The following is a 14,410-nucleotide window of genomic DNA, read 5'->3' as shown; positions in this document are numbered from 1 at the left end:
AGTATTAAGTTAAGTGTTAATGTAGTACTACCTATTACTTCCTGCATAGTTACTTGTTAACAACGGACCATTATTCTAAAGTGTTACCGAATATTCCTTTCATGTTCCCGTTTTACATGTTATAGTACATAGCTCGATTAATGGCGCACGTCATTACGTCCCACGTGACGCCATCCGACGTCCCCTCCGGAATTTCACTTATAAACATATAGTTCGCCTTCGTGATGATGTTTCATTTTTAATTTTATGAAAACTTCAAGTGCAATTAATTATTTGTACGTGCATACAGACGATGGCGGTGTTGAAGCACTTTTATTTGCCGGTGTGTATCCTGTCGCAAAATGCGGCGAAAAGTCCTACACGACGGCAATAATGTGATTAAGGTGTGTACATAACATCTCGTTATTACGACATAATTGAGTGGGAAAAATAATATGTGTGTGGCAGCAATGCGTCACCGTACTATAATAACGGGAAAACATGTCGTTTTTATGACATAATATGTCGTTATTACGAGAAAAAATATATGTCGTTTTAACGAGAAAACATCTCGTTATTACGAGAAAAGATGTCGTTTTAATGAGAAAACATCTCGTTTTAACTAGAAAAGATGTCGTTTTAACGAGAAAACATCTCATTACTATGAGAAAAGATGTCGTTTTAACGAGAAAAGATGTAGTTAAAATGAGAAAAGATGTCGTTTTAACGAGAAAAGATGTCGTTAAAACGACATAACATTTCGTTATTACGACATAATTGAGTGGAAAAAAAATATGTGTGTGGCATCAATGCGTCACCGTATGTCTTTACTGCACTTCTGTAATACGACTAAAATAGGAATACTCCACATGTCTTAATTCGATTTCTGTTTACTTCGATTATGACTTTAGCCGGATTAAGGTAATCAAAAATCTCTGTTTACATGGTAGATTCTTAATCAGAGTATTGTCTTAATCGTATTAAAATCGGAGTATTGTTGTCCATGTAAACGTACTCATTCAGTATTCACACAAATAATTAACTGCACTTAAACTTTAAGCATAGAGTGTCCTGAATTTCCATTTATTATTATGGGAAATTCAGCAATGCGTATTTTCCACACAGACAATGCAGTTTACATGGATTTCCAGGAATACTCTTTTCACAAAAGGCCCAAAACATTAACAGGAAAGTGAGACCAATGAGGTTTTTATATTTCATTCCTTCATCTATGCAACAATTCCACTGATCTGTGGTATAATCCACAATTGTATGGAAATTCAGACTTTCCTGTAATAGATAGTCTGAGAGGCCTTATCTGAGGGATACACAGAAAGACCACAATATGTGCAAACTCGGGGGTGGGAGGTATTTTCCAAACCGTCCTGCATTTCTCAAACTCTGTTCCCAAGCTAACACGAGCTGCTTCTTGTTTGCGGATATGCTTTGCAAGGGAAAACAAAACATCCTAGATTTGGCTGAGAACTGTTATTCCGCTTTGGGGTTTAGAGGGACAGTCCTAGATCTGCCATGACGGTAAAGAATAAGCTAAATAAATTCAAACTCACAGCAGTCCCATATAAAGACATTGAAGTGCTACCATGCCCTTAAAAAGGTCGTGTGTTATGAACTAGCTGAAGGGAATGGTAAAAATATACAGGTCTTGAACACAACAGACAGAGAGATTAAATGTCAACGTGAACAAAGGAAAATAAGTAAGGACTAAAATAGGTTATTCTAATAAATAGGGAGACTTTTGCACACAGGGATCAAATAAAAACAAACCAAGGCAGGCACCATTATAGAAGACTTTATTCGATTTGTGTGGCCTTCTTTTGTTTAGTATCATGTGACCCAGGCTGGCTTTTATGTCCCCATATACGAAATTCAATTGTAGGGTTATTTGGGTGTATTTAAATCAGTTGAAGAATGATTCCAATTGTCCCTGGGTCTCTCAGAGGGAGTCTGTTGACCTCAGCCAGCAGATATTAAGCTCAGATTGCATGAACTGAGCGTCACTGGCAAACTAAGCAAGAGGACACATCCGAGACTTGGCTGCACGCATGAACGGAATGCTGTGCTTTATGGGCGATGTGAACCCTTGCGGCTAGTGCACTAAGGTCATGACTTCCATAACAATTCTGGGAAGAACATACTGCTGAGGGAAGAGGTATCTGCATGCACGGAAAGGGACAGAAGAGCACCATCTGTTCATCAAAATAGCATTTTCTTATCACAGTTTATGAAGTTTTAATTTGATGAGAATAGTGAAGTCCACTATAACAATAAGGACACAGAGGAACGATATCGTTAGAATCACTTTCAGAAAGATTTCTTCCAGTTTATGAACCATAAAAACAATGAGGCAAACAGAATAGACCCTGTTTAATAAGCTTGAGTATTTAAAGTGACAGACAACAAAACTGCTACCTATTTCACAAACATGCCAAGGAGAACTAGGTTGGATGCTCAGTCAATCATGACTTTTATTTGTTCTTCGCACCAAGTCATTATGTGATATGAACCATGGCGTGGTTTTGTTTTGCTGTGCACCAGTTCTCATTTAATTACATTATACAAAAAATAGACTCCAGGATATTCGTCAAAACTTTATCTTTTGTGTGCCATAAGAGTTTGTAAATACATGAGGACGAGTAAATAAAGGACAGAATATTCACTTTGAGGTCAATAAAACCAGTAATCCGCTCTTAAAGGAACTGTTCAGCCAAAAATCCAGTGCTTCACACTCCAGTCCAGTAGGTGGCAGATATGCACCTGGTACACCATCCTTCATAAAAACACCAGAACAACAACAACACACTTCCATAGTTTCTGATATAAGCTGTGTCCCAATTCATAGGCTACGTCCTTCGAAGGACCATTTGAAGGCCGATTAAGTCACGGCAGCGCGACGAAGGCTGTCCCAATTCAAACACCGCGTCCTACGAAGGTTGCATTTGAAGGCCGATTGCGTCACGGCGGTGCAACGAAGACCGTCCCAATTCACGATGCATCCTCCAAAGGCTGCATTTGAAGGCCGATTGCATCACGCAATCAGCGCGACGAAGGCTGCAGCAATTCGAACGTGACTTCAAATGCGTCCTCCGTTTCTCCGGCAAATGAAGGATACATCCGATGGATCCTTCGCAGCCTACCCTATCCCAGAATTCATAGCGCACCGGTGAAGACGGGGGTTTTATTCAAACAAAGTGGGTGACGGTTCTGTGGCGGCCGACAAATACACTTAGTTCTATAAATGTAAGTATTGTGTTTGAATGTACTGAAATAGCTTGTATTTTTTTTCACTTGTATTTTTATTTTATTATCATTATTGTTATTATTTTAGCACTGTCATGCAAGATATGTCCGCAAACTTTCTAAGCAAACTTGATGATCCAGAAATATGATTTCTGGAGTATTTTGTATGCATGTCCTGCTGTGTCATATTTTGCAGTCCTGTCTTAATAATGTAGCGTCTGGACCAATCAAACACACAATATATATTTTGTTAGCTATATTTAACAAATACTCTGTAACACCCCTCAGTTAACAAGCCATATGAGGACCTATGGACCCTTCCCCCGAAATGCGTAACACCCCAGAAAAGCATAACAGGCCTCTGGTTCCATGGCAACCAAGGACTTAAAAGACAAGAAATAATTATAAACATTGTTTATTTTTGCAAAGCAACTTATAATTTCTAAATGACAGAAATTAGCTTCAATCAACATCAGAAAAAAACAACAACAAAAAATTAAATGAACAATACATAAGATTGAGAGAAAAAAAATGATGTAGACTTTCATTCAGACGAGGTGGTGCTGCTGGATCTGGATGGGCTGCCACAATAGAAAGCCTGGTACGGGCTCTGCCAGTGGGATATCATCTGGGATGGTCTCCAGAGTGTTTGAGTGCATATTTCCACTGTCCTAACATCCTCTGCCGGCTGGTCGCTCCCGCTTCACAGCAAGCGGCGCTTGCAATAACGCTAATTCCGTCTGTGTTTTGACTTCAGTAAACCAGTTTTGGCAAATTAATAAAGCTACTTAAATATGAATTTGTCAATTTTTCAGACCATGTTTCTGTTTATGGTATTTAACACTGATTACTTTCATGTGACTGATCAAGCTATTATGTGAAGCAAGAATGAGTAACAAAATGCTTTCTTTGTGTCCAGATTTGACTAATGCAAAAACTTTGATAAATATGTCTTTAATAATGTCTAAATATATATCCAAATACAAGTAACTAATTATGTGGGAATCCAAATTTCCCAGCCACTATAGGAACACAGTCACGTTTATATGTTTACATAAAGAGAATTGATTAGTTTATCTCTCGAGTCTTTCGAATCGTTCGTTCTTTTGTCACGTGACGTGACACCATTGGACAGAGAAATTTGTTAATTTACAAGCTTCCTTACAAACAAGTGCATAGTTATTATCATCATTATTTACTCTTACAGTTACGTGATGCGTTTCTGGTCTCAAATTGTAGCTTTTTACTTCTTAGAGTTTATAAATGTGTGAATTTCTGTGTTTATGGTTCTTTTCCATAACACTGAATGTTGTAACAAAGGTTATTATTATTAAGTCTCTTTCCGGCTCAGACTGCATTGGTTAAACTTTTGGGGCTGTCACGTGATGAACGAATGACTCGAGAAACCCGAAGACTCGAAACAGGTGAACTACTTGACTTATTCCAGTACAGAAACTATAGGATGTTGCGCATGCGCGACTGAACGAATCACTCCCCGAGATGATTCGTTCTTCCCGAGTCACATGAAAGATTCGTTCAAAATGAACGAATCGTTCAAGAACGACCCAACACTATTCTGATAATGTTCCTTGGGTTGTTTTTTGGAGTGCTTGGTTATACACATTTTTAAACGAAAAATGGAAAATTCAGAACAAAGTTCCGCAGGTAGCTGTTATTATTCCAACACTCCACAGAGCAATCAAGTTCTCAGACAAATCTGCACTGCAGAGCCATTGAGAATGAGGTTACAGCAGTAAAAATGGAGATGACTGTGGGAGCAAGTTAATGACAGGAAGCAGAAAAGTCTGGAGATGTGCAGCCACTCTTAAATTAGCCATATTGGGACTCAAGTATGTATCTGTTTCAAGACATGAAGAGATAATTATACGTATAGGGGGAAAAAGCCGAAATAAAAGTTTTTTAAAAGAAAAAAGGGGTTTTAGTTCTTCAGTGAAAATAGTTTCAGTACATAATCATTTTCCATTTAAAAGTAAGCTTTATTTCCATGGCAACACTTAATTTAACTTGTTTAACGCGTTTTATCTAGGCTATGTCATACAAGGAGAAAGTCATGTAAACGTCAAACAGAAACATCTGGCATAAGGGCTTGGAAAGAAGCATCCCAGGTCATTTGATCTTACAATTATATGCAATACAATCTCTATGTGCCGGCCATCTGATTGGCAGAACACCGCATCTAAATAGATAGACAAATGTCGGCATAAGGGCTTGGAAAGAAGCATCCCAGGTCATTTGATCTTACAATTATATGCAATACAATCTCTATGTGCCGGCTGATTGGCAGAACACCGCATCTAAATAGATAGACAAATGTTAGTTACAACCAGAGTGCCACCTACTGGATTATACATTTCAACATCTGTAAGTATGACCGATCAAATACATTTCTATTAAGCAGCTTGTTTAAAAATGTTGCATAAGATTCCTCCTAATTAACTGTTACAGAACAATGACTTAACCCCTGCACCATCACCACTATGTGATTTCTACCAATGAAAGGGGGAAAAAAGTGCTTGATAACCAAATAAAGTGTGCTAGAACATTTATTAAATAATTATGAGAGGAAAGCTTATATTAAAGATATGAGAGAATTTACTTCAAAAAAAGAACATAAAACAGTTCTTAGAAGTAATTCGACGCATTAGACATGTTATTACTTGCCACATGGAATGCATAACTGTTCAGCATTACATCTTACTACATGGATGTCAGCCAGTACAGAAACAACCTCAGGGGTATCAGCAGTGATCAAAATAACATGTTCGAACTCGTCACTATGTAGCGGTCATACTACGAGAACAATCACAGAAATATCAGTCTCAATAAATTGACTGTCAAAGCGGTGAAGGTAAGCAGTGGATAAAGCCTGCTGCAGTGGTTAGGTTGTGCTAATAGTTGTGATTCCTGAGGCCGCTTCTGTGGTACACTCCTCTTCGATCTGTTGCAATGCATTCTGGTCACTTGGAGATGGAGGAACAGACTAAGAGAAAATGCATACCGTATTTCAATTAGCAGTGTTGTTCTATTAAAACTAAAAGCAAAGGTTTTGAACTGAAAGGTGTCCATTTGTGAAAACAAAAGGTTATTTATTATTAGCTGAGCTGAAGATCACAATGATAAAGGAACTTAGAAATTGACATCAAATGTCATGATGTCAAAAAAAAAGATTTAGCTGAGATTATCTCTGAAAAAAAAAAAAAAATTATATTTAAAAACAGAACCATTTAAAACTACTACTAATATATTATATAAGACATTTTTTTTTCTTGAGCAGCAGGATCACGGAAATTCAGCTTTACAGAAATAAATTAAATTTTACAAAATATTCAAAGAGCAAACGGTTAATTTACTATTTAAAAAATATCATATTTATAATATTTTACTGTATTACTGGTTTTATAAATGCAGCCTTGATAAGCATAAGATCTTAATATGTAATAGAATAACAAAATTAGTGCTGTCAATCAGTTAAAAAAAATAACTAAATTGCATTTTTTTTTCTGAAATATTTTTATGCCGTTAAATTGGAAAAATATTCACCTGTGACAACACTAAATATAATATAACACATAACATAATACATAACATAACAGTTAGGGCAAGTGATCCTGTATCATTCAGATGCAGTTGTTTTTTACATGTCTAAATTTAGGCTGGTTTTAATCAGGACCCAGCACCATTAGCAGTGTAATTTCATTCAGCAATAAAGACTAGTCTGCAGGCTCGTATTCTCAATAGATTTCAGAGTATGGCTATTCAAAGCAACTGCTGAATTGAATCTGGTTTTATAATGGCACGTTGGTTCTTGCTTACCTCTGACTCTGCTGTAGCAGGTGTTACAGAAGAGCTGTCCGTGTCTGACTCTGACCTGAGCTCCGGACTCAGCCCCTCTCCCAAGGTCAGTCCTGCAGCTGACACACTGCAAGATCAACAAGAAACAGCAAGTCTGGACACACATCAAGATGAGAGGATACAACCCTTTTTTCCACTCCAAAGCCCCCAAAGCCTCCCAAAGCAGGCAAAATGATTCATTCATTAGAAATACTGTTTATTGGGTCAGCGTGGGCAGACCCTCCACCATAGCTAGATTTGAAAAGGTGATTTCTTTAGTGAAGGCTGGTGAAGCAGTGATGTAACCTTCCTGTGCAGCAGTGAAGAAACAAGGAGCTACCGTAAACAAAACACAACCCCTGCAACCGGACACAGGAATCTAAAAGGGACAAGCTTCATTAGAAGGAAAGCAAATACTGTATTTTCCGAAAAATAAATTACACCTGACTATAAGTCATACCAGAACAAAAGTTGACTTCTCTCACTAGATAAATAACTGTAGTATTCTGAAATAATGTAATATTTGTGTACATATGTAATGGCACATAACTGCATTGTTCAGATGATAAAAACAAAACAAAAAAAATTAATATTCCGGAAAATACAGTATAGTTTTATGATTGGAAAAGCCTGTGTGATCAGTGACTGGCAGGGTTCTGGTGATGCAACGGTACTGGTTATGCTGAGGTTAGCCAGAAGGTGTGTTCATTTTGCCAAGTTTATTGGCAATGAGGCAATCAGAAAACAGGCTGGACTTCAATTTGAACAAATTTCAATTTCAATTTAACTTAAGTTAAAGGGATAGTTCACCCAAAAATGAAAATTCTGTCATTAATTACTCACCCTCATGTCGCTTCAAACCCGTAAGACCTTTGTTCATCTTCGGGACACAAATTAAGATATTTTTGATGAAATCCGAGAGCTTTCTGACCCTGCATAGACAGCAACGCAACTGACACGTTCAAGGCCCAGAAAGGTAGTAAAGACATTGTTAAAATAGTCCATGTGACATCAGCGGTTCAACCTTAATGTTATGAAGCACGAGAATAATTTTTGTGCACGAAGAAAACAAAAATAAAGACAGTATTCAACAATTTTCTCTCTTCTGTGTCAGTCTTAGACACGTGTACACAAGAGTACCACGACGCACACGTGTGCATTCCTGTGCTCGCAAACAAGTGTTCTACGTCAGACAGGGAGGAGAAGAAATTGTTGAATAAAGTCATTATTTTTGTTTTCTTAGCACACAAATGTATTCTTGTAGTTTCATAAAATTAAGGTTGAACCACTGATGTCACATTTCAGTTGCATTGCCATCTATGCAGGGTCAGAGCGCTCTCGGATTTCATTAAACATATCTTAATTTGTGTTTCGAAGATAAACAAAGGTCTTACGGGTTTGGAACAACATGAGGGTGAGTAATTAATCACAGAATTTTCATTTTTGGGTGAACTATCCCTTTAAAGCACTACTGGAATGATTCTGTTATATTCCCTTACATAATTTTTCCTTGGATTCAAAATTAGGACTTTAAATTAGGATCTACACCATTTCTAATTTGTTTTGCATGCTTGTAATCTGACTGCCTACACCAAAAAAGAGAATTTATTGATATTAGGTGATTAATTATCTCATGCTGCCCCAAATGATGAAGGTTAAAAACCCAGGCAAGGTGCAACAGATCCATGGAGTGCCCGCTCACTCTCATTTTCAGGTGACCTCCGGTCTCACCTTGAAGCAACCAATGTGAAAGCAGAGCTCCAGGGAATCGATGACCATGGCAGCTCCCTTCCCCAGAGGCCGCTCACACCTTGAGCACATCCGCCTGCCACTGACCAGCCTACAGGCACCACATGCCAGTGTCAGAGTTCAATGTCAGATAGAAGACAGCATTGCTCTGCCCTTGCATTGATTCGACTACATTTAACATGGGGAGGCTGGCGGCAGAGTATTGAAAGATTCCGAATAGCATACTACCATACTATACTGCATGTATACTGTACACAGTAAGTTTCAGTATGCATGAAATACCCAAATTGACAAAATATGCACAATGAGAGCATGATGTGTGGAATACTGTATCCCACAATGCAATATGCTCCACTTGAGTTTTCAGTGTAAAAATTAGAAGCAAAAAGTTTTCACATTTCTACCTTGACTGCATATTTAATAACACAGCCAAAAATGTACATTTTTACACAAAATTAGATTCAGTTAACAATATGTATTTCCAAGATGATTTAGCAAGCAGTGCAGTGAGGTTTTGTGGCATAATACTATTCGCAAGAAATACTGAATATTGCATACTCATTTGCTTATATATGTATATTTTTAACTGTATGCAGTATGCAATACAATATACACTGCAGCATATACTGTTCAAACGTTTGTGATCTGTAAGTTTTTTTTTTTAATGTTTTTGAAATAAGTCTCTTATGCTTACCAAGGCTGCATTTATTTGATCAAAATACAGTAAAACAGTAATATTGTGAAATATTATGGCAATTTGAAATAACAGTTTTCTTCTTGAAAACATTAATAAAATTCAGGATTCTTTGAGTAGAAGGGGTTTTTTTTTTCTTTAAGAATGTATGTTTTTGCTGTCACTTTTAATCAAGTCGTTGCATCCTTGCTGAATAAAACTTAATTTCTTGAAAAATAAATAAAAAAATCATACTGAATGATCTCAAATTTGTGAACTGTAGAGTACACTACAGTATATACAGTATGCAGTACACTAGTATTCCATTCAGAACATAGCCACTGGTTTTTTTTTTTTTTTAATACCTGGGGTTAAAGGTCAGGTAGAGTGAAATCCTTCTTAAGAAAAAAAAGAAAGCTACACTCAAAATTGGTTTCAATACAAGTTTCAATGCTTTGAATTTATTCACTAAAGACAAAGCACAAATTCATTCTGAAATACCACACTTAAAAATGGGTCAGGACTAATCCACACCTGCCACGTTGTTGAGAGTTTGGACGGGACTTAGGGACCGATGGCTCAGGCATAGTTGTGATTGGTGGAGTGGGAGAGTTGGAGCTCTGCTTTAGACCAGTAGAGAAGATAGCTGAATCAGGGCCCAGGCTGCTGCGTCCACTCCTGTAAGTGCCAGGGTTTCCCAAAGCATAATGGTGCCTGTTTGCGACACTTGAAGTGTAGGACTGCCTAGACCAGGAGGAGTTGGTTGAGTGGAGGTTGTCCAGAGATTCATATCTGTAATGCAGAGATTGAGATATTAAAGACTTTCAGATTGAAAATGATGTGGTTTCCTTTGTCAACCAGGACACATTACCATTCAAAAGTTTGGGGTCGGGAAGATTTTGTAATGTTTTAAAAAAGCTTCTTATGCTTACCAAACCTGCATTTATTTGATAAAAAATACAGTAAAAACAGCAATATTGTGAAATATTATGCATTTAAAATAGCCGCTTTCTATTTGAATACATTATAAAATTGCATTTATTTCTGTGATGCAAAGCTGAATTTTCAGTAGCCATTATTCCATGTGTCACACTAGTCAATGGTAGTGTAGAGCTGACAAAGAAAATCTGTGCTCAACAATATAAGGAAAATGTTTATTCATCAGGACCTCCTGATTGATGTTCCCACAGTGATGGGCTCTTTGTTGATGCTAGCATTGCGCTGACGGATCCAACTGTTGTCAGTGAGGAGCTGTGTCTTCTTCCTCATCTCTTCCAGGATCTGCAGACGTTCCTTTTCTGCCTGTGACAGCTGTCCCTTCTTTTTACCGCTTCCTGCTGCCAATGAAGAGACAAGGCAGAGAAGACGAGAACTGTACCTGGTGTTCAACTATTCAGGAATTCAGATAAAAATAACCAAAATATAAAGTAATCACACCTTTAGCATCTTGTTTGTGAAGGCCTTGAAGTGCAGGGGTAGATTTTGACTTTGTCCTATGCAGAATAAACACATGAATTGAATAAAACAGGAATTAACAAAAACATTTATTAACTGTAAAGGTGTGGTGTGTCATTTTTTGCATCACAAACAACAACTCCCCAAATTCTTCTGGCAATGGGGACAGAACTGAATGTGATGAGAGCGATAAGGTAACATGAAATATCACTAAATGGAATTGAAATCTGAACCATAATTAAGTTTTTCCCTTCATATTAAAATGAGAAAAAGTATTTTAATAATGGAGAAAAAATACACATTTCCCCTTTACGAAACTGGAAAACTTTTAAATACAGAAAAAGTGCTTCCAAATGTATATCACCACATCTTCCTTATGCCACAAAAGCCATTCAAAGAAGCAAATGCAGCCCCAAAAGCAAACTGACCTGTCAGAAACTGTAAGCTTGGCAAACCCATAGGACTCCTCTGAGCTGAAGCAGGACAAAGCAGAAGCAGACAGATAGACATACGAGCAATAACCAAAGCAGCAGTAAGATGTACACATGCCACATAAACTACAAATTCCACATAAGCTTAAATAAATAAATACATGCATACAACTAATACAGTTAATTTTGTTAGGGTAAAAATATGGTGCTCATGGTGATGCTGAAAAACAGCTAGATTCAACACATCAACTAAAAACGTCTGTCTGCATGTTTACGTAGACCAACAATTACAAGAAATGTGTTCCCAAAATCTTCCTCAGACAGGTTGACAAACTGGATTCTTGTGGATTAGATAGGTGCTGGTGATATCATATTATGATCAGTTATATGGGAATAAAACAACGAGATCTGTTGAATATGATATATATTGAGTCTTTTGTCAGCTACAATTATGCAATGTCTTCAGTGAATTTATTTATTGAATGTCTTTATTGAAGTATGTCTTTATCTTCATTTGTGTGCTTGCATTTTAAAATATGCAATTACATTTTTTTTTAATTGAATGACAGCCCTAATATTTACAGAAATGCTAAATCCTAATGTTTTCTTGGCATTAACAGCTACAACTTCTCTTCCAACTTGTGTTTGGCATATTTCTTACCACTGACTCTTTGTGGTTGAATCACACTCCACTTCTGCCTTTAGTGACTGCTGTGCTGCTGCTGTTTGCACAGAGCTCTGTCTGTTCTGTGTTGCTTCCACCTTCTCTGCATTCTGCTTGGATGCCACTGAAGTGGTAGCAATGGATTGGTTGAAGAAGGGCGATGGAATACAAGTAGCATTTCCATTTGACAGCACATAAGTGCATTTCTGCTCCTAATATCGGCAGGAGGTATATAATAACATTGTTATTGTTCTTATTTACCAGTCATCATGCTGTAGAGTCTAAAAGGCAATGGAACCACTGTATACAACTTTAATTTACATGCTGTGTTAGAGTGGAAATGAGAGAAATTATAAAATGATGAAGCAAGAGAGATGAATGCTATGACAATCTTCTGACCTCAGTACCACTGTGCTCCTCTCCATAGACCTCCTGCTGAGCTCTCCTCCACTCCTCCTCCAACTTCTCCTGATCACGTCGATACTTCTCCTGAAACCAATGCAGACAAAAGTCCACTAGCAAACATTTATTGATTATTATTTTTTTTAATTAGCTTATTACATTGAAAAGCTTTACACTTTAGAATAGCTTTTTCAGTTGGACACCTCATGCAGTTGGTTGATAGAAAAGTACACAGTATTTCTATATTGGCATAACTATATATTAACTACAATAAACACATCACTTAAAGAGCATTTATGTGATTTGGTGTTTGGTGGTACCTGCAGGAGGCGCTCTTGTTCCATCTGCCATTTCTCCTGCCGCCGCCTCTCCTCCTCATGATCCCATGACCAGCGAGAGGAGGTGGTACTGATGGAGGGAACCTGCAGCTGATAGAAAAAAACTGAAAATAAGGATAAAGGAACCAAAAGGTAAACTATCAGCACACTGATAAATCAGAATTTAAGATAAAGACCTAGAATAAAGACTAAATGTGAACGACAGATGCGACTCACATCAGAGATGGCAGATTCCGAGCCACCTAGTAAAAGAGGAGGGGACAAAGATGATCCATTTAAAAAGCATAATAAAGCACACACATAGCCATGGGTTTTCCATGCCTTTAACCTGCTGGTTCATGCTGCTCAGTGGATTCTGACACACACCCCCTTGCTCATATGACAAAACCGTAACCAAAGCCACCGCGGTCAAGCGAGCACACAACAAATTAACACTCATATGCTGGTATGCAGGCTTTAAACAACACGCAAGACAGAGACAAACATGATGAGAGTGCAAAAAACACCTCAGAGGAGTAGTGCACGCCATAGAATTAAAAGCACTTACATTGCAGAGGAATCAAATCACGGAACGGCACCAAATTATAAGAGACTAACTAACTCAAAATTGTCTTTGTAAACAACTCTGCAAAGATATATGACAGGAATCACAACAGATACAGAAAAAAGACAGAAAGAGAAAAAGCGACAAACAGCAGTCCTCACACACAGTCAATTACAGTGCATCACAGCACACAGACAGCACACATCTTTATTTACCACAGAGATAGACCCAGGAGCTAACAGTGACACCTGAAGGACAGAGCATTAGCTTTAAGAGCAATACAATGGAAAGCAACAGAAACCCACTGAGCAATTTCAGATCTTACTGCTCAGTCCTAGAGCTTGACTTTAAAAAAGCTTTTTGTACATACAGTAGTGAGAAAAGAGCATGTCAAATGTTAACTTAAATGGGTGACCGATTTAATGTGTGTACTAAATGCTTTAGTTAGTCAGGTCCTTAGAACGCAGAATAAGCAAACCCATCTGTTTTTGAGCGAAATCAGATATTAATATTCAACAGAACAGATCGCACCAATACACTCCATTAAGAGTGTGCTTAATACAAATCAGTCACAGTATAATTAAATGAATAAGCTGCAGTGATTGATTAGCCGCGTAGCATTAAACGGCTACAGCCTGAGTGAATGCAGTTACCTTTTTGCATGAAATATTCTAACTTTCTTCTACGATTTTTCAAAACTATGTTCTCATAGTCTATAACACAAGTGGGGAGAGAACAGTGGAAAGAGACTGTCATTTTCCACATATTTGAGTGTCTTTTTTAAATAACATAAATTCTTCAGTTTAACCCTAAACAAGGACGAAGTTTTGACTGCTGAAGGGGTCTTGAGCACCCACCTTTGTTTCTTAGAGAAACTGGATTGTCCTGGATACGTCCATTCACCATTTTAGGTAGAACTCCCTGAAAACATGTAAAATCAAATTAGACAAATAAACACTCATTTTATTAATTACTTAACATAGAATGTACACTACCAAATTATTGGGGTTGTTTTTAGTTTTTTATATATATATATATATATATATATATATATATTTTTATATA

The 14,410-nt window shown here is 37.4% G+C and overlaps 1 protein-coding gene across 1 annotated transcript in view; it reads right to left on the bottom strand.

Moving 5' to 3' along the window:
* Positions 1 to 5,884: 5,884 nt before the first annotated feature.
* Positions 5,885 to 14,410, bottom strand: part of lmo7b (LIM domain 7b) — a 38,019-nt gene continuing 29,493 nt past the window's right edge. Inside the window, exons 19-30 of the mRNA XM_016490301.1 lie at positions 14,203 to 14,266; positions 13,018 to 13,043; positions 12,784 to 12,891; positions 12,461 to 12,550; positions 12,059 to 12,273; positions 11,395 to 11,439; positions 10,949 to 11,004; positions 10,680 to 10,848; positions 10,046 to 10,303; positions 8,821 to 8,929; positions 7,072 to 7,177; positions 5,885 to 6,238 (exon numbers count right to left, since the gene is read on the bottom strand). Of these exons, the coding sequence (XP_016345787.1) occupies positions 6,216 to 6,238; positions 7,072 to 7,177; positions 8,821 to 8,929; positions 10,046 to 10,303; positions 10,680 to 10,848; positions 10,949 to 11,004; positions 11,395 to 11,439; positions 12,059 to 12,273; positions 12,461 to 12,550; positions 12,784 to 12,891; positions 13,018 to 13,043; positions 14,203 to 14,266 (1,269 nt within the window). The 3' untranslated portion in view covers positions 5,885 to 6,215. The remainder of the gene's footprint in view (positions 6,239 to 7,071; positions 7,178 to 8,820; positions 8,930 to 10,045; positions 10,304 to 10,679; positions 10,849 to 10,948; positions 11,005 to 11,394; positions 11,440 to 12,058; positions 12,274 to 12,460; positions 12,551 to 12,783; positions 12,892 to 13,017; positions 13,044 to 14,202; positions 14,267 to 14,410) is intronic.

The sequence above is a fragment of the Sinocyclocheilus anshuiensis genome, unplaced genomic scaffold (genome assembly GCF_001515605.1).
Source record: "Sinocyclocheilus anshuiensis isolate Anshui unplaced genomic scaffold, SAMN03320099.WGS_v1.1 scaffold442, whole genome shotgun sequence".
NCBI classification, from domain to species: domain Eukaryota; kingdom Metazoa; phylum Chordata; class Actinopteri; order Cypriniformes; family Cyprinidae; genus Sinocyclocheilus; species Sinocyclocheilus anshuiensis.
Note: the sequence above shows the minus strand (reverse complement) of the source record. Positions and strands in the feature narration are given on the sequence as shown.